The sequence below is a fragment of the Acanthochromis polyacanthus genome, chromosome 10, assembly GCF_021347895.1.
Source record: "Acanthochromis polyacanthus isolate Apoly-LR-REF ecotype Palm Island chromosome 10, KAUST_Apoly_ChrSc, whole genome shotgun sequence".
Lineage (NCBI taxonomy): Eukaryota > Metazoa > Chordata > Actinopteri > Pomacentridae > Acanthochromis > Acanthochromis polyacanthus.
The window spans coordinates 27,856,529-27,874,362 of record NC_067122.1 but is presented as its reverse complement, the minus strand read 5'-3'; the positions used below and the strand labels follow the sequence as shown (position 1 = coordinate 27,874,362).

General features: G+C 42.2%; 1 protein-coding gene and 1 long non-coding RNA gene across 2 annotated transcripts in view; one reads left to right on the top strand and one right to left on the bottom strand.

The window, feature by feature from the left end:
* LOC127535812 (uncharacterized) overlaps positions 1-3,902 on the bottom strand; it is a 10,241-nt gene extending 6,339 nt beyond the window's left edge. Inside the window, exon 1 of the long non-coding RNA XR_007944690.1 lies at positions 3,521-3,902. This is a non-coding gene — a long non-coding RNA (uncharacterized LOC127535812). The remainder of the gene's footprint in view (positions 1-3,520) is intronic.
* A 722-nt stretch (positions 3,903-4,624) lies between these two features.
* On the top strand, positions 4,625-8,743 carry LOC110958576 (POU domain, class 3, transcription factor 4). The gene has a single exon (XM_051954682.1). The coding sequence runs from the start codon at positions 4,729-4,731 to the stop codon at positions 5,815-5,817; it is 1,089 nt and encodes a 362-aa protein (XP_051810642.1). The 5' UTR covers positions 4,625-4,728; the 3' UTR covers positions 5,818-8,743.
* The last annotated feature ends 9,091 nt before the right edge of the window (positions 8,744-17,834 follow it).

Sequence of the window (17,834 nt, the reverse complement as noted above, 5' to 3'; positions counted from 1 at the left end):
CAAATCCTTGCAGATAATAAAAAATAATATGGCAACAATTGCTTTTGCAAAGAGTGTTTGTTCCCCGAGTGTAAAAGGAGGGGAGACGTTTTCAGGGGCTGGAAGCCTCTCTGACCTCAGGCCTGTGTGCTGTTGTGACTGACTTCCTTTTCTAATTAACTAGAAAACCAAAAAATTATTTTACGCTGGAATTTGCATCATAGCTGGAATACTAATATCCAGACCTGAGATGTTTAATTCAAACACCTCATCGCGCTCAGTGTCTTTTTGAGTTGTTCCGGGAAATTAAATGACTTAAAATTGAAGGAAAATTCACTTATTTTAAATGAAAAAAAGAACAAATCCTGATTGTTTAAACTTTGTTTTTACTGCCAGAATACTGCCATGGTGCTTGATGAAATGGCATGTCAGATTTGTATTCATCTTCCCTCATATTTGTCAACAAAGCACAACTGCACTCTCTATTCTATATTTTCACATAAATAAGCCTTAAGAAATAGAGCAAAATATGGAAATTGGGACTGCCTGATCATTTTTCTAATGGAATACTTATTTAAAGTACGTTTTCCCTCAGGTGTAATTTCATCCCTTTTTTAAAACCTTAAAAGAAAAAAAAAACCCACTACAGCGTGTCTGATCCGTGGATCTGTTATCTGTTTTTTCCTCTTCTCTGCTGAGAAGAGGAAAAAACTTCTTGGAGGGGAAAAACATGACTTTTTTTTTCTAACAAAAAGTCAAATGGCATCACAGCATTATGGTGTCCATGGCCTATAATCTCCTGAATTTGTTATTAAAAAGTATCACATTTTACGTTGAATTTGTAGAGTTAATTTTCATGTAGAAAAAAAAAGAAAATTATGTGTTTCTGTCTAAACTCCTGCGATTTCCAAATATAATTCTGCATCAAATCCGTGCGTAAAAGCGACGCCGAACATGGACAAAAAAAAGCCCCAACAACCTTCAGAGACTCTTTTTCTACAAGCAGATTTTCAAAAGTCTCTACAATTTATTCTAAACTTGTTGAAAAGCCTCTTCCACCCCCTCCTCCTGCAATATTATGATGTACAGATGTCTGAAATCACTTGGAACCACACCTACGCACACGCACCTCGAAGGGTCGCAGCCCAAACAAACGCACCGGGCCTCATGCATTATGAATGTACATTTACACCGGTCTCCTCTCATGGGGTGACGGTGTAGCTGCATATACATTCTCTGAGTGCTGTGTCTAAATGCATTTCTTCCTCCTAAACCCTCTGCCGGACACACACATATACACACAGACACAGAGGTTTGTGATTGACAGCCTTGCAGCTCTTCTATTTAAAAAAAAAATCCAGCGCGTAAAAAGACGCTTCTGGAGTCAAGATGATGATGAAAACAAACTGCTTGTCACCGGAATGATGTGAGATTAGTTTCGGGGTTTGTTTCTGAAGGGCCGTCTTGTCTAAACACGGTGTCACTGTCCTTTATTAGCGACGTCACGGGTTAATGGGAATATCGATTTTACTGTCTGGGAGCTTGTGAAGTGTGTGCCGCGGGAGTCAGGGATGACAGAGCGTCAAAGTGAGAGATGAAAGGGAGATTTTTGGATTCCTTTAAATAAAACGAAAACAAGCACACGCTTTAGTTATCAAAAAATAAATACACCGAAAGGACATTGTTAATTACGAGAAAGAAAAAACAGAAAAACAAAGGCCTGTTTTTATTCTTCTTTTGAGTCAAACAGGCCTGAATTCAGAACACTGCCTGCGTAAACTTATCTAAATAAATAAGCACTGGCCACTGTTGGCGCGCAGGAGCGGAGATTTAGGCTTCCTGCGTGGGGAAAGTTTGCAAAGGTCACGACACCAAGTGACAGGTCCCGCCCTGAGGCCCAAGGCTGTCTCAATAGCAGACTAAGCCTGATTTATCTAAAGGCTGCAGCCTGGCGCACTAAGCGGAGAGAGGAACGTTCAGCCAAAAAATAAATCATAAAAACTGTTTTTAAAAAAACAGTTTTTTTTTTTGCTCTCAGCTGCATGTTTACAATCGATTAAGATTTTATTCTCGATTAAGATTTTATTCTTTTTTCGCTTGCCTTGGGAAAAGGCAAGCGAAAAACAATGAATGAGTGTTTAAATATTACAAGGAGAAAAAATACGATTAAGTTAGAATTAACAAAGATGGACACCAACCCTCACTGGGAAATTATATTTTCTCAGTAAGAACACCATGTAAAAGCCCAAAACATTACTTTACAAATCTGCCACCATATAGAAACAATTTCATTTAATACAACTTTTTTTTTTAATATCTTGGAGCAACACTGAATTACTCTTTTAACTTTTTCTAAATCATACATATACTGACGCTTTAAGGTTAAAGTTAGAGGCCCACAGTAGGATTATATTTAAGGGGAAAGACATTCATATTCTTTTCTAAAAGCAGAACAGATTTTTGCTTCTCCTATTCTTCGTCTCATGAATCTTACCGGAGGTTATCGTGAACAAATCGCTTTTTTTATTTACTGCCTAAACAGTAAACAACCTGAATCCCAACATAATCACTGCAAGATTTACTCACATCCGCCAAACAAACACAAACAAGCCGCTAAACAAATCGCGTTCCGACGACCACAAACTAACACCCCGCAAATGCAAGAAAAACATTTCAGAAATTATGAGTCATTAGTTGTCGTTATTTAGCAGTAATGTGCAGCTCGGTGCAGGGGCAGAGCCTGCAGTGCTGCATGGTGTAAGTGTAGCAGGGCTGGCTCGGGTTATCTGTGAATGGGCTCTTTATTGGAGGCGCGGAGCGGGGATTTGCCTTTTATTCGCCTCGCTATGGAAACGCGCTCGACGGCAGAAAAATGTTGATGTGAATAAAAGGAATCAGCACAAGGAGCGTTTCTAGAGAAGCATCTGTTACACTTAGAAACTTAGACTATCGAGAGCAATACAACCCCCTCTCCAAGTCCCTCTCCTGCGCCTCAAAAACGCAGACTTTATCTTTTGGATTAGAAAAATATATTTCGGCTGCATTTTTTTTTTAATTTGTGGCTTTCGTAGAATTCAAACCCTCGATTTGTGCTCACACCGACTGTTTCAGATACAACAAATTCAGTTTTTACGACACATTTCCCCTTAGAAAGGAGAATTCATCCTTCAGAATTAGTTCGCTCGGGCGTGTCATTTAATATGACACGTATGGAAATGCTGGAGTCTGAATGAAACGCCACTGCTGCCATTGTGCTGCAACTTTACTATCTATATTGCATTTAATTCGGCGCATTGATTCATCCCAGAACGACTCAAACGAAGCAATCCAGTTCATCAAACTAGGCCACTGGAACAACACTGCCATCCACATCAAATATGCAGCCAAGTTTCAAAAAAGAGGCTCCATAAAGAATTTACGCACAAACACCACACTGGAATTAGAAGAATAAACACAACAACAAGCATGTGCAATCTAATGAATTATTTTCCATCCATCTACTCCGCACTATTTGAGGCTTTACACTCGGTCCTGTACTCACCCCCTTCCCCTCCCCGCCGCTGTCTGTCATTCCTCCGGTTACCGAGGCCCCGTCCACCCTCCAGCGGCCCTGTCCACGCTCCCAGCCCCGCGGTCAGCTCACCTGCTCCGGCCTCCTCTCCGTCTCTGTCTCCACAAGCAGCTTGTGGCTCGGCTCAGCGCTCTTTAATGACTTTCTGGTGGCTGCAGCCTTCTTTTATTTCTCCTAAATGTATGAAAATGTATGCAAATTTAAATCAAGCTTAACCTGGGAGCTCGAGCAATATATTTAATGGAATTTCAAACCAATAAGGAGACTGGAACGCAGCCTTCTAATGGCAAATATAATTACGCAGCTAAGTTAGCTCTCAGATTTGCAGATAGATCTTTTTCAACTCTGGGAAGACCCGGGGAGATTCTTAAAGACTGGAAGTGTAAATGTGACTTCTGTGTGAGCACATGTTTGTTGTTGTTGTTGTTTTTTTTGAGAATATGTAACAACGATGAGGCTTTGGGGTTGTAAACACATCCAACCGTAGCAACAAAAAGTGTGAGTATTACCTGTAAGGTATATTTTTAAAATATATTTTATGAAATCACTCAGTTAAATATTAAATTGCATTAACAGGCCAGTGCACATGCGTTATTTTTGTCTGACCAAAATGGATAAGGATTAAGGATGCGTCGTGCGTAAAACGATTTTGCGTAAAACACCGTCCTCAAACGTGTTACTCTGAGAAAATATTCTCCAAGTTAATAATTAGCAGTGAGAACTGCTCTTAGTTTGATTGTATCCTTCCAAATTAAGTGCTGGCACGTCTAAGAAATGCCATTGCGCTTTAATCTCCTTCTTCGCACGCGCTCAAGGGTGACAGGAGCAGCAATAAACTCGTGCGTAAATCAGTTGGAAACTTTAATTAATAAACAGGAACTGCGCTCCACGCTCACATCATTCCACAGCCAGACCCACTGGACCAGCACTCCGACACTCTTCCGGTTCGGCTGCCTGTAACCCTTTCCTCCCCGCAGCTCTGCGTCCAGAGGCGGAGGCTCTGGGATCTGCGCCGTCATTGGTGGAGACGTGTCGTCACCGCGTCTCCGTCGGACTGTGAGTGGCGGTGGAGGCTGTCAGTCAGTGCCAGGCTGCTGTCGAAACTCCAGAGAGAGGGAGATGTCAGAGGCTGAGCTGCTCCCTCCCTTCAGTAGCATTAGTGGGGTTCAGCAGCCAGCATGGCCACAGCTGCCTCCAGCCCCTACACCCTGCTCAGCTCCAGTCCCATGATCCACCCGGACAGCCAGGCCATGCAGCCTGCTAGCCCCTACAGAGGACACCAGAAACTCCTCCAGAGTGACTACCTGCAGAGCGTCCAGAGCAACGGACACCCCCTCGGGCACCAGTGGGCGAGCAGCCTGTCGGAGGGCAGCCCCTGGTCGGCCTCCATGGAGCAGCAGGACGTGAAACCAGGCCGAGAGGACCTGCAGCTCGGCATCATCCATCACCGCTCCCCGCACGTAGCGCATCACTCCCCTCATCACAACAACCATGGCAACCACCCGGGAGCCTGGGGGACTCCGGTGTCCCACAACTCCTCCATCACCAGCGGGCAGCAGATCAACATCTACTCCCAGACGGGCTTCACTGTCAACGGCATGTTGGACCACGGTGGTCTCACACCTCCACCCAACCCGCAGGGCCAAGGCATGCACCCGGGCCTCAGGGACACACTCAGCCCCGAGCACAGTGACCTCGGCGGGCACCACTGCCACGACCACTCCGACGAGGAGACGCCGACTTCGGACGAGCTGGAGCACTTTGCCAAGCAGTTCAAGCAGCGGAGAATCAAGCTGGGCTTTACGCAGGCGGACGTGGGTTTGGCTCTGGGCACGCTGTACGGTAACGTCTTTTCCCAAACTACCATCTGCAGGTTCGAGGCGCTGCAGCTGAGCTTTAAAAACATGTGCAAACTAAAGCCGCTGCTGAACAAGTGGCTGGAGGAGGCAGACTCGTCCACAGGCAGCGCTAGCAGTATAGACAAGATAGCAGCTCAGGGGAGGAAGAGGAAGAAGCGGACGTCCATCGAGGTGAGCGTGAAGGGAGTTCTGGAGACGCACTTTCTCAAGTGTCCCAAACCGTCCGCGCCGGAGATCACGTCGCTGGCGGACACGCTGCAGCTGGAGAAGGAGGTGGTGCGCGTTTGGTTCTGCAACCGGCGACAGAAGGAGAAGCGCATGACGCCGCCCGGCGAGCCTCCGCCACACGAGGGACCGTATTCTCACAGCGGGAGCGCGGGAGACGCCTCGTCGTGCCACGATCTCTGACCGAAGGAGAAATCCCCTCCGATCCTCGGCACGGACTCTCTGAGCGCAGGGACGCAGCAGCAGGAGAAGCGGCGGCGGCGGCACCTTCCAGCCTCCGCGCCCTCGTCCCGGTACAGACTCCTCCAGATGCCTCCAGCACTGAAAACAATAACAGAGATACCTGTTCAGCCTTCGTCATTTTCTAACTGTCATGAGGGCATTATTCTATAGCGGCATATCAACCGTCACATTTCACCTTTGGAGCCCGACACTTTGTTTTTTCTACATCAGCGGATATAAATACAAAAATGTGCCTAATAACCTGCCAGCGCCTTTGGTTTGTGTCACCATTTTCCATCAGCTCTATAATAACGATAAGATGGGACTGATGTTTTTTGTTTTTAGTATTTTTCTGGGCTCTCCTCTCACACGCTGTGCTTCTGTTATATGATCAGTGGCGTGAAACAAATAATATCACTTTTCCTAATTGATTTGTCGCAGCAGCACCAGAGGCCATTTTTTCTTTATTATTATTATTATTTTACAGTCCACCTCACGCTTCCTTCGGGCTTCTTTTAGTTCTCACCATATTTACATTCATTATTTTGTAACGTAGCAGATCTGTAATTATTGTTTTTTTCATATGCAAATATAGGCCCTCATTTCCAGTTGTAGAGGTATTTGCTACCAACATAATAGCACTTGGAGGATTTTTTTTTAATTATTTGGATTAAATTCCTCCCTCATGGCCTGCAGCTTAGGAAGCCACACACAGTTACAGCTATTTATTAATCCATTTATTTTTGATTTTTCCCCCAATCATCTTCGACCATACAAACTGTGTGGACTCTGAAACAGAGCCGAGAAATAGAAAAAAGGAGAAAGGAGGGGGGCGACGCTATACACCTGCCTATAATTTTAATGTACGTTCAGTATCAAAATTTTATAATCTTAAATACTCCTGTTATTTGGTTTATTTCTTAAGTATTTTTTCGAATATTGTACAGTTTTATATATTACCCTTTTGAAGTCATTAATTTAAACAAATGCTCTTAGTTATTCATGCACTTAATTAGCAATGTTAAAAAAATACACAAACAAACAAAAAAATATTTTCAGTAAGATTGAACTGTTTCGGCGGTTTTATTCCAAATTTCGATGACAGCTCAAGTAATTATTTATTTTCAGTATAAAGCTTGTATTATGTTTTGAAATAAACTATGTATGTTGTAATAAACCATTTCTTGCTACAACTGGTCACTGTCTAAAACAGAACTTCTGAGGATTTAATAGTGAAGATTCAGAAGCATAGGAGCAGGTTTAAAGACACAGAAAATATTATTATAGGAAAAGCAATAATTAAAATTCAGTGAAATAACTTTTTTGTGCTTTCAAATTTTTCAACACCATTTTAAAGTTTCTTTAATAGTTCAACCTAAACTTGTGTCAAATCAGCCAGAAGTTGGATCATTTTCTGCCCCCTGTGCAGTAGGAAATCTATTCTAAAGCAGCATAACCTTCACCCAGCTTCAATGTCATGTCAAAAGGCAACTTTTTTTGGCAATTTTTCATGTCACCAACAGCTGTAACGTGTCCAGCGGGTTCAACAGGACCTTGGATCACAGCAAACTGAGACACTTTCTCCAGCAGTTCCACTGAAATGTTATTGTCCGGGCCCTCTGCCCTCCTCAATCAGACATGCGTGATTTATCGCCTGGGCCGCTGGGCCTGACAGCAAAACACAATGACACACACACACACTCAGACACACACAATCAGAAGCAGATGAATCTCATTTCAAAGCTGTGTATAATTGGCCGTGCTGGGGCAAAATAGAGCTGCATTCCCCTTAAAAAAAACATCATAATGCCTAAAAATAATTTAGGGATGGTTTAGAAATAAGTCGGGCTGTAGATGCAGCACTGCTTAAATGATTCAAAAATAGATCTGGAGAGGGAAGGAGAAGGAGGAGAGAGGCGGAAGGGTGCTATAGGCCTTGCCTTGAAATGGAGAGCCTGACTGGAATACTAATGTGTCTGAATTTATGCATCTCCTCAGTCTGCAGCCCAGAGAGAGAGGGGGGTTGGGGAGACCGAGGGAGGGAGGGAGGGAGAGAAAAAGGGTGTGAGGGTGGAGGTGAAAGGGGGTGGTTATGTAGACGAAGAGAAAAGTAAAACCATGGCTGATTGATTCCATCCATCTATTTTAGTTCGAAATAATCCCCTGATTTCAGGACGGGGAGGGTTGAGAAAAGAGGAAGAAAAAAAAGAGAAGGAAAGAAAAAGAGATGACCCTGGAAGGGAGAAGAGCCAGAAGCCGAGCAAACAAGCAAAGCAAGCCAAGGTCCAGAGCAGCACTGCAGTATCCTTGAGCCTCTTTCGCCTCCTACTTCTTCGCCATCCAAACGTGTCTTTAAAGAGTAACTGACACCATACAGAAATAACTCACCAGTGGAAAAATGATTGACTTGGGGAAAATGTGAAAAAGACAGTGAGGGGGGGGGGACACATAACAGGTGCAAGATGAAAGCACACTTCAGAGGCGTTAATTGATGAACTTCAGGTAATTATTTTTTGCCCCCCCAAAAATGCTCCAGGTTAGACGACTTCGACTTTGCACTCCAGCAGATAATTGAGGCTGTGAATCAGATCCTGAGTGACTGATGATCAGACAGGACGGCCACAATGGAGCAGCAGAAGTAGTGACTGGTGTGGTGGCAGTTTGGAGGCTGAGCCGACTTGTTTACTGGCAGGAAGGATAATGGCAGCGGCTGACTCACACCTTGTTCATAATTACATCTCATCTCCAACCTTCTGTTACTCTTTGAATCTATTCTGTATCTTGTTTCAAAGACTTTGGCTGGAAGTTAAGCTGGCAAAAGTGTAAAAAAACAACAACAAAAAACAACAATGGTCACCAAATTCTTCTAAATAAATTGTTTTCCAAAGCTTTTAATAGTGTTCTTTTTCCAAAAGCTTTCCAAAATAATAAAATAAACCCTCTGAAGGTCGATAAAGTGAATGAAATGCATTAGGATTAAAGTGCTGCTGCTTGAAAGCAGGGTGGCACAAAATTTCAGAGGAGGCAGAAGAAAGTCTACAAGGCGGTGATATACTGTTTGCAGTAAAACTAGCAAGGTAGGAGGTCAAAGAAAGGACAGCCGACATCGCATTTCTCTTTAATTAGACAGGAGGAAGCACGAGGCTGCAGTCTATTTACCGAGAACACAGACATGAACCAAACAGCAGCGACACATGAGAGGATGGGAGTAATGGAGATGGGCTGCCAGTCGGCCACGTGGTCACACCACTTTTGGACAACAGTTCTGCCTCTTCCTGTAGTTAAAGTGTGTTAAATTATCAACTCTGCATGAATTGTATTCATTTCCTGCAAACCTCTGCTTTCTACATAAGTCATGAAGTTCATTTTTATGCCTCTTCTCTTGAACCTTGAGTTGTTTTCTTGTCTTAAAGTAAAAGTTTCCAGAACTTTTGTGACCCAAGTTCAACCAAAGAATGTTGAAATGCTCTTTTTGTTGTTGTTCTTGTTTGGTTTAAGTCATATTTATTTATCCCAAACACCCCAAAAATTGCAGCAACTTGCATTTAAAAAAGCGAAAACATCTATATTTTTGTAGCAAGTGCTACATTATACTCAATTGTACACAAAAAGCTTAATTAATTACTAAAATTACCACAAAAACTATTAAATAACTCAAAAATAATAATTTATTTCATATGTAAGCAAATGAAACTAAGAAAAACTATATTCTCTTTAAAAATAGATATATTAAGTTTAGGACTGTAGCTCATAATGCTAAAGAAAAATAATACTAAAGTGTATTATTGGTGAAAGGCGTTCAATTGCAGAAATGTAAATCTGAATTTCTAAGAACTTACTTTGTAAAGATTTTTCTATCATTGCAACCAAACTGTATTTTTTGTGGAAAAAAGGGTCATTTTTCTAACTAAGACTCTTTAAAAACCTCCTGATGTCAGTTTGAAACAGATGCCATGTCATGTACAAATAAAAACCTTTTAGCTGGAGCTGCTACACACAGGGAGATAACTTTCCAGAAATATGTCCTGAAATCAGAGCAAAACTCAACGTCGTTAATCCAAAACCTTTACACACTTGATGCTTTAAACATTGCCTGTGTTCCTCCTTCAGCCTGAGAGAAAAACAGATTCTTTCATTTGCTTTTCCAGTGACATATTTTGGATATTTTCCCTCCGCAAATTGCACATTCTAAATCATATAAACACTTTCTTTTTTGGCAAAGCTTTTCACACTTGTTGCAGAAGTGGAGATTCACAGCACATTTTCACACAGCAGCAGCATCAGTCCTTTCTTACCTCTGCAGGGCGCGACGTCACAGCAAATGTGACCAAACTTGATTACCTGGAGGGCAGCAGCAGCAGCAGCAGGAGGAGGAGGAGGACCCTAGTTTTGGTTATTGATAATATGAGGACAGTTGGCTGTGAATCGATTCTAACTGCAGCTGGAGAGACAGGAGAAGAAAAAGAGAAGCGGGACGCTGGATGAAAGAGGAGAAGGAGGTGTCAAAGAGGAGAGAAGACAGAAGAATCTGCAATAGGATTATTCGTGTAACCTAAAATCAATTTCACATCCTGTGTTCTGGCATCCCCTGACAGGGCTGGGCAGCTTTTTCGGTTATGGGGGTGGGAGGGAGGGAGGGAGACATCCAGGCAACTGATCCCAGCATGAAAGTCTAGAAGAATCACCATGAATAGAGGGGGAAAAATGAAGTGCAGTTCCTCGTTGCTGCTGGCAAAAGAGAGAATTTTGTGTTTTTTGTTCCTTAGAAGCTTCTGAGAAACCCTGCAGAAAACCTCCAGTTTGTCAGTGACAGAGAATTAATTGTTCAAAAAAAAAAAAAAGTAAGTGTGTCAGTAGAACAGCTGCCTCTGTGATCTTGTTGCTGCTCCCTGTCGAAGCCGTGGCACTCATGTGTTTGCAATCACCATGACAATTAAAGCTATATGGCTGTTGTTGGCGTGCGTGATGGCTCCATTAGGGAACACACAGAGTGATATTTACAGTTGCACATTTTCATCTTAGCCGGCTGCACGACCACAATTAAGAGGTCTGATTCCTAACAGCGTGTTTAGAGAGGGAGCTGCTTCCCGCTAAACCCACAAACACACACGAGTGGATGGTACATGTGCGGGAAAAGGGGGGGGAGAAAGGGGGCCTGTTTATGGCACACAGTGAAGTAAATCACTGTGTCTGATATCTTCATTTGAGACAGAGGGGCCGATCACTGCTCGTCCTGCTTGTTCCACATTAACTCATTATCACACACGCTCACTCCATTAATTCTCTTGCTTTTATTAGCAGCAAGAGTGGATGCGCGCACACACACGCGTACACACAGTGGACCGATGACAAGCACTGCCTCTACCTCATCTGACAGCTAATGGCTTCATTAGGAGCAGCGTGTTAATTGGCAGACTTTGGGGAGACGCTCGTTAATGAGGATAAATAGATTCACACCTGAGCGGGGTGCTACCCAGCCACAGCAGCACTGTGGGAACTCTGCAAAATGTGGGCCTGCAACACTTTTTGTTACGGGGCGTAGAAGTCAACGGAACAGGCCCAAACCCGGCGCTGCTCTCCTTGCCAGGCAGACTTATTAGCCGAGTGGTTGATTAGCACCAGGAGGCCAAAACAAAGAGCAGTATGTCAAAGCAATTAGCCCCACTGTTTACCTCTCAGCTCCCAGGCTGACTGCAAAATGCATTTAATCCAAAGGAGAGGAAGAGGAGGGCATGGAGCAGACAGGAGCAGGAGGGGGAGAAAAAAAAAAAAAAGGACAACAGCTGGTCCCTGGGCCAGAGTTTGTTTGTGTGTGCATCGGTGGGAGCAGTCCTCAATCCATCTGCTTTTCCCTGCACAGATCTCCATCCTCTGCTGTCTGGTCGTGACAGCTCACACACACATTTCTCCTTTACACACCACTGGTTAGAGGAGCGTCTATACTCTCAGGGGAGGGAGGAGGGGGTTTGGACAGACAAAATGGAAGCAGGCGAGACTGATCATTTACATAAGGGCAGGACACAGACCCACTGTGGGATGCGGCGCCTTCAACAGCCGAGCTTCTCCCACGCTGGACGGTGACACCACCTAGTGGAGTCTGCAGCCTCCTGCACCACATTCATATTTACTTTGGGGAGGAAACAAAGGGAGGTGAATCTGTTAGGGGGATGTGGCCATTCATTGAAAGGGTTGGTGCACCCAAATTAGAGAAAGGTTTGTTTGTTGGTAGTGTCTACAGATACGGACCCGTACCCGTAGCCTGTGGCCTTGTTTTTCTTTACTCAGTCTAAGGGCATGTGGAAGGTTTAGTTGGGTTTCACTGAAGTGAGGATGCATGAGGCCCTCCATAGTTTTACCTGCAGCAGATGATGCCTACAGTGTGGAGAAGTAGGGACAGAAGGACCAGCATGGAGGTAAAGCATGGTTCTGCTACCTGAAAAATCAACCAGTGTTAGAGAAAAATCAGGATTAGTTCAAATGCATGTAATATTTTGGATTTTTTCACCACTTAACATTGTAAGAAAAGACAGAATTTACTGTATTTTTTCACAATTTTCAGTTATTTTACAGATTTTGCCTGTTTTGTTAAATTATAGATAAAAAAGTATTAATTTACAAGTTAACCATAAAAATCAAGTCAAAACTGTAAAAAATAACACTACAGTATTTTTTTCTTGTAAGTCTTTCTTTTGACATTTAACTTAAAATGATTCTTTTTACAGTATTTAAATCAGCAAAGTTTAATTATTTTTTTGATATGTGAAAGAAATGTATGCATATTAGGGACTGAAAAATAGTAAAAAAAAATATTTGGATGTTATTTTACAGATATCTTTTGCCCCTGTTGTGTTAAAATTATACATAATAAAGAATAAAATCATAGAATAAAGTATCCATTTACCTGGTAACTGCAAAAAAAAAAAAAAAAAAATTGCAAAGAACATCGCAAATTTGTATTCTGACAAATGGAAATTATTTTTTGCTATATTTGAGTCTAAAATTACACAATTTTTTACTGAATTATAAATCAGCAAAAAGTATTAATTTACAGAAATTTGCTCTGCTCTATTTGAGAGAAAAATAATGTATTTTATGGACTGAAAAACAGCAAACTTTTAAAAATTCTGTTTTGTTAACCCTAACTGAAAATATAAAGGGTACAGTATGACCGTAAAATTACCCTATTTTACTGTTATTAAAACAATAAAAATACATAATTTTTCCACAGATATTTGTCATTACTTGAAAGAAAAAAACATATACTAAGGAACAAAAAATAGAAAACAACTTTACAGATTTATTACAAATAATATCTAGTAAAATCACATAGAAAAAGAATAATTTACATGTTGTACCTTTAAGTCTGAGAGATCTTTGCAACAGGAGACTGAAGCTGTTATATTATTCTTTTCAAAGCTACTGAAAGAAGAGATTCACTTACAGAAATCAAAATCAGTTTAAGTGTAGGATATTTACACTCAACAAAAATATAAACGCAACACTTTTGTTTTTGCTCCCATTTTTTATGAGATGAACTCAAAGATCTAAAACTTTTTCCACATACACAATATCACCATTTCTCTCAAATATTGTTCACAAATCTGTCTAAATCTGTGATAGTGAGCACTTCTCCTTTGCTGAGATAATCCATCCCACCTCACAGGTGTGCCATATCAAGATGCTGATTAGACACCATGATTAATGCACAGGTGTGCCTTAGACTGCCCACAATAAAAGGACACTCTGAAAGGTGCAGTTTTGTTTTATTTGGGGGTGGGGGGGTCCACTCCTCTTCAATGGCTGTGTGAAGTTGCTGGATATTGGTGGGAACTGGTACATGCTGTCATATACGCCAATCCAGAGCATCCCAAACATGCTGAATGGGTGACATGTCTGGTGAGTATGCTGGCCATGCAAGAACTGGGACGTTTTCAGCTTCCAAGAATTGTGTACAGATCCTTGCAACATGGGGCCGTGCATTATCCTGCTGCAACATGAGGTGATGTTCTTGGATGTATGGCAAAACAATGGTCCTCAGGATCTCGTCATGGTATCTCTGTGCATTTAAAATGCCATCAATAAAATGCTCCTGTGTTCTTGGTCCATAACAGACGCCTGCCCATACCATAACCCCACCGCCATCATGGGCCACTCCATCCACAACATTGACATCAGAAAACCGCTCACCCACACGACGCCACACACGCTGTCTGCCATCTGCCCTGAACAGTGTAAACCGGGATTCATCCGTGAAGAGAACACCTCTCCAACGTGCCAGACGCCATCGAATGTGAGCATTTGCCCACTCAAGTCGGTTACGACGACGAACTGGAGTCAGGTGGAGACCCCGATGAGGACGACGAGCATGCAGATGAGTTTCCCTGAGACGGTTTCTGACAGTTTGTGCAGAAATTCTTTGGTTATGCAAACCGATTGTTTCAGCAGCTGTCAGAGTGGCTGGTCTCAGACCATCTTGGAGGTGAACGTGCTGGATGTGGAGGTCCTTGGCTGGTGTGGTTACACGTGGTCTGTGGTTGTGAGGCTGGTTGGATGTACTGCCAAATTCTCTGAAACGCCTTTGGAGACGGCTTATGGTAGAGAAATGAACATTCAATACACGAGCAACAGCTCTGGTTGACATTCCTGCTGTCAGCATGCCAATTGCACGCTCCCTCAAATCTCGCCACATCTGTGGCATTGTGCTGTGTGATAAAACTGCACCTTTCAGAGTGTCCTTTTATTGTGGGCAGTCTAAGGCACACCTGTGCACTAATCATGGTGTCTAATCAGCATCTTGATATGGCACACCTGTGAGGTGGGATGGATTATCTCAGCAAAGGAGAAGTGCTCACCATCACGGATTTGTGAACAATATTTGAGAGAAATGGTGATATTGTGTATGTGGAAAAAGTTTTAGATCTTTGAGTTCATCTCATTAAAAAATGGGAGCAAAAACAAAAGTGTTGCGTTTATATTTTTGTTGAGTGTACAATAATTCAACTCTTCATCTTGCTGTCAGAGAACCTATCCAACAGAAAGCTTCATCTTCATTTATTGTCATTACAAAGAACGAGTGCTAAGAAAGCAAAATGTAGTGTTAAATACACTTAACTAACGTGAGCTTGGATCTTAACTAGCGTGGTACATCACCAAATTCACACAGCAGATTAATAAATCCTGTGTTCTGTGAGGTAAAATTATTGCTTTTGTCAGTGGAGTCTAGTGGCTTTGAAAGGAGCAGAGAGAGACTTAAAAAAAAAAAGAAGCTGCAGTTTACGTTTGGAAAGAGCTTTGTGAAAGCAAAGAGTTGAGTTATTGTAAACATTGTGCACTTACATATCCTGTCATACATGTATCCAAATGTGTGTTGTGTTTTCCGTGCTTTCTCACCCCTCCCTCTTCTCCCATCCCTCCCCCTTGCCCTCCTCTGTCCCTCTCAACCCACCCGGCCAGCAGGCAGATGGGTCCCCCCTATGTAGAGCCGGGTTCTGCTCGAGGTTTCTTCCCTGTTAAAAGGGTGTTTTTCCTTGCCACTGTCGCCTTTGGGCTTGCTCTGGGGGTCAGGCATATGGGTTCTGTAAAGCGTCTCGAGACGATTTGACTGTAATTGACGCTATATAAATAAAATTGAATTGAATTGAATTAAACTCATTGATTTTTGTAGGTGAATCTCTTTTAAGGTTGGTAGGATTTATTTTGCTGCTGACCCTGCTTGGGGAGCTTAACTTCTGTATCAGTTCTGTTTCCTTCTCTAAATGAAGGTGTGCTGACCATCATCTACTGCAGGTAAAATACTGATTTTACCTAAGAACCTAAAACAAACCCCAAGAAATTAAACTTGGTCTTTAAAGCTGCACTAATTAATAATTTTACACTTGGAGAACATCATGAGAATTTTGTCCCATTTCAGTTTGTTTTGGCTACTTACTGTCATTTTCACCAGTGACCACTTGTGTTTCACTGTTTTCAGTAAAAGACCTACTGTGTGCCATCATCAACCACCAAGCAGCAATGTGAGCAACATGCTGGTGAATATACAGTAGCAAAGCATTCAGCAGATGAAGAGCCAAATAATTCTCCCAGGAGCTGATGGAGACCAAAACAAAGCTTAAAGTGTGGACTTACATTTCATTACATCAGATGGCCAGAAACACAAACACCAAACACCCTCGTTTGTTCATCCCCGTCTGGTTTGGATCGGCCTCCATCTGATGAAAATGTTGCTCCATACCTGTTGGTAAATACACACTGGCCACTTTGATACGTCTGTGAAATCTAATGCAATCCAACGGCTCTGCCACGAATTCTACTTTAGCGAAACCTCTGCGCCGTCAGTCTTTGTTAATGTCAAAAATAGTGACAAGAGAAGCACTCAGAGATTGCAGTACTCCTCCAAGGCTGTTCATCCCCTCATATAGCACTGTCAGAAATGGAGCATTTGTTTATTAGTTATTGATGATGAGAAATCATGGCACTATAGAATGTGACCATTTAACATCGATGTACCCACAACAAAATGACCTTGCTCTGAGCACAGGCGTGTGTTATGCATGTGTACGTTATGCACGGATATTAAATCATGTGACCTAAATATATAGCGGGTGGCAGCAATTGATGGGACTCAGAAACACCCCCACAATTTAATCAGTTTTTCCTTGAGTCATTTCCAATGGACAAATCTGGATAATTTCACAGCCGTCAATTTGTAGTAGGATCGCATTCATGATTGTTAGCAGGCAGCTGATGCAGTGTTCACTTGTTGCCATAGTTACAGTGATGCCGTCCCATTAGCTCGCAATGATACAGAAATCTTTAACAAATCCGTGGATCCAGACTATAAGCTGCATCACTGCCAAAATCTCATCACTTGGTCCTTGTGTCATTTCTGACCTTCCATGGAAATTTCATCCAAATCCGTGAGCCTGTTTTTGAGTAATGTTGCTAACAGCCAGACAGGCAAACCAATGCTGATCGTCACATAACTCCGCCACGTTCCTTGGCGGACTAACAATTCCACTTCATGTTCCTTAACAAGGTTGTAGTTGCTGTCCAAGTAACCCTGTAGTCCTGATATTTGCTCTGCTAATGGATGTTAATGAGGCTAACATTTTAACAACAGCCACCCAACAACAGCAACAAAAACTGAGACTGCAGAAGCTTCGTAAAAGCAGAATTTTATGGCAGAAGAGTTGTATTTAGATTGCACAGGTGTTCCTAAAAAAAGTGACTATTGAGTAAACAGCATTGCTAATATACCTTGCATATCGTCTTTATCTGGAAATGTCACTGTTGTCCTTTCATCTTGTTCTGATTTCCCAAAGTGAACAAAAAAAAAATAAGGTTAATGTTGCATTCATTTACAGAGGCTTTCAGACATCCATTACTCAGATTTTTGCTGCCTCTCAAACTGTGAATGTGAAAAAAATACTTGTAATGTTCACAAATGACAATATAATGCACAGCTGTTTTTTTTATAGCTGGTTGCAATGAAAATAGTTTAGTTAGCAACATGAAAACTGTGACAAAGGTGTTGCATTTGCACACATTGTTGTGGTTTGTAGTGAAACAGTATTATCTTACTTCCTTACCTTACTTCTGTTGGTACACAGGGGTGTCGGGTTTTGTTGCTACAGCCTCTGTTATGTATGATGTATGTGTTAAAGCAGCTTGTGTTACACATAACAGATACTGTGTCAGTCATTTTTAGCGTTATTTGGCCCATTTGTACAACTTTACACTGTCATTTATAGCATGTCACAGATACAGATTACAGCAGCATTTGAAGCAAAACCAAACAATCTCCAGCAAAATTCAAAAGAAATTCTGTCTTTCTGTAATAGCAACTTGTAAACCCAAACAGGACATTCTTGCTGTTACAGTGATGATCAGGTTCTACTTACTTTGAGTGCAGGACTTGTTTAGTTGCGGCTGTAATCTGTCATTTTGTGGTTGAACAAAGCAGCTCAGGCCCCAGTAGG

Coding starts and splice junctions, on each gene's coding strand:
- LOC110958576 (XM_051954682.1), top strand. CDS start 4,729: ATGGCCACAGCTGCCTCCAGCCCCTACACCCTGCTCAGCTCCAGTCCC.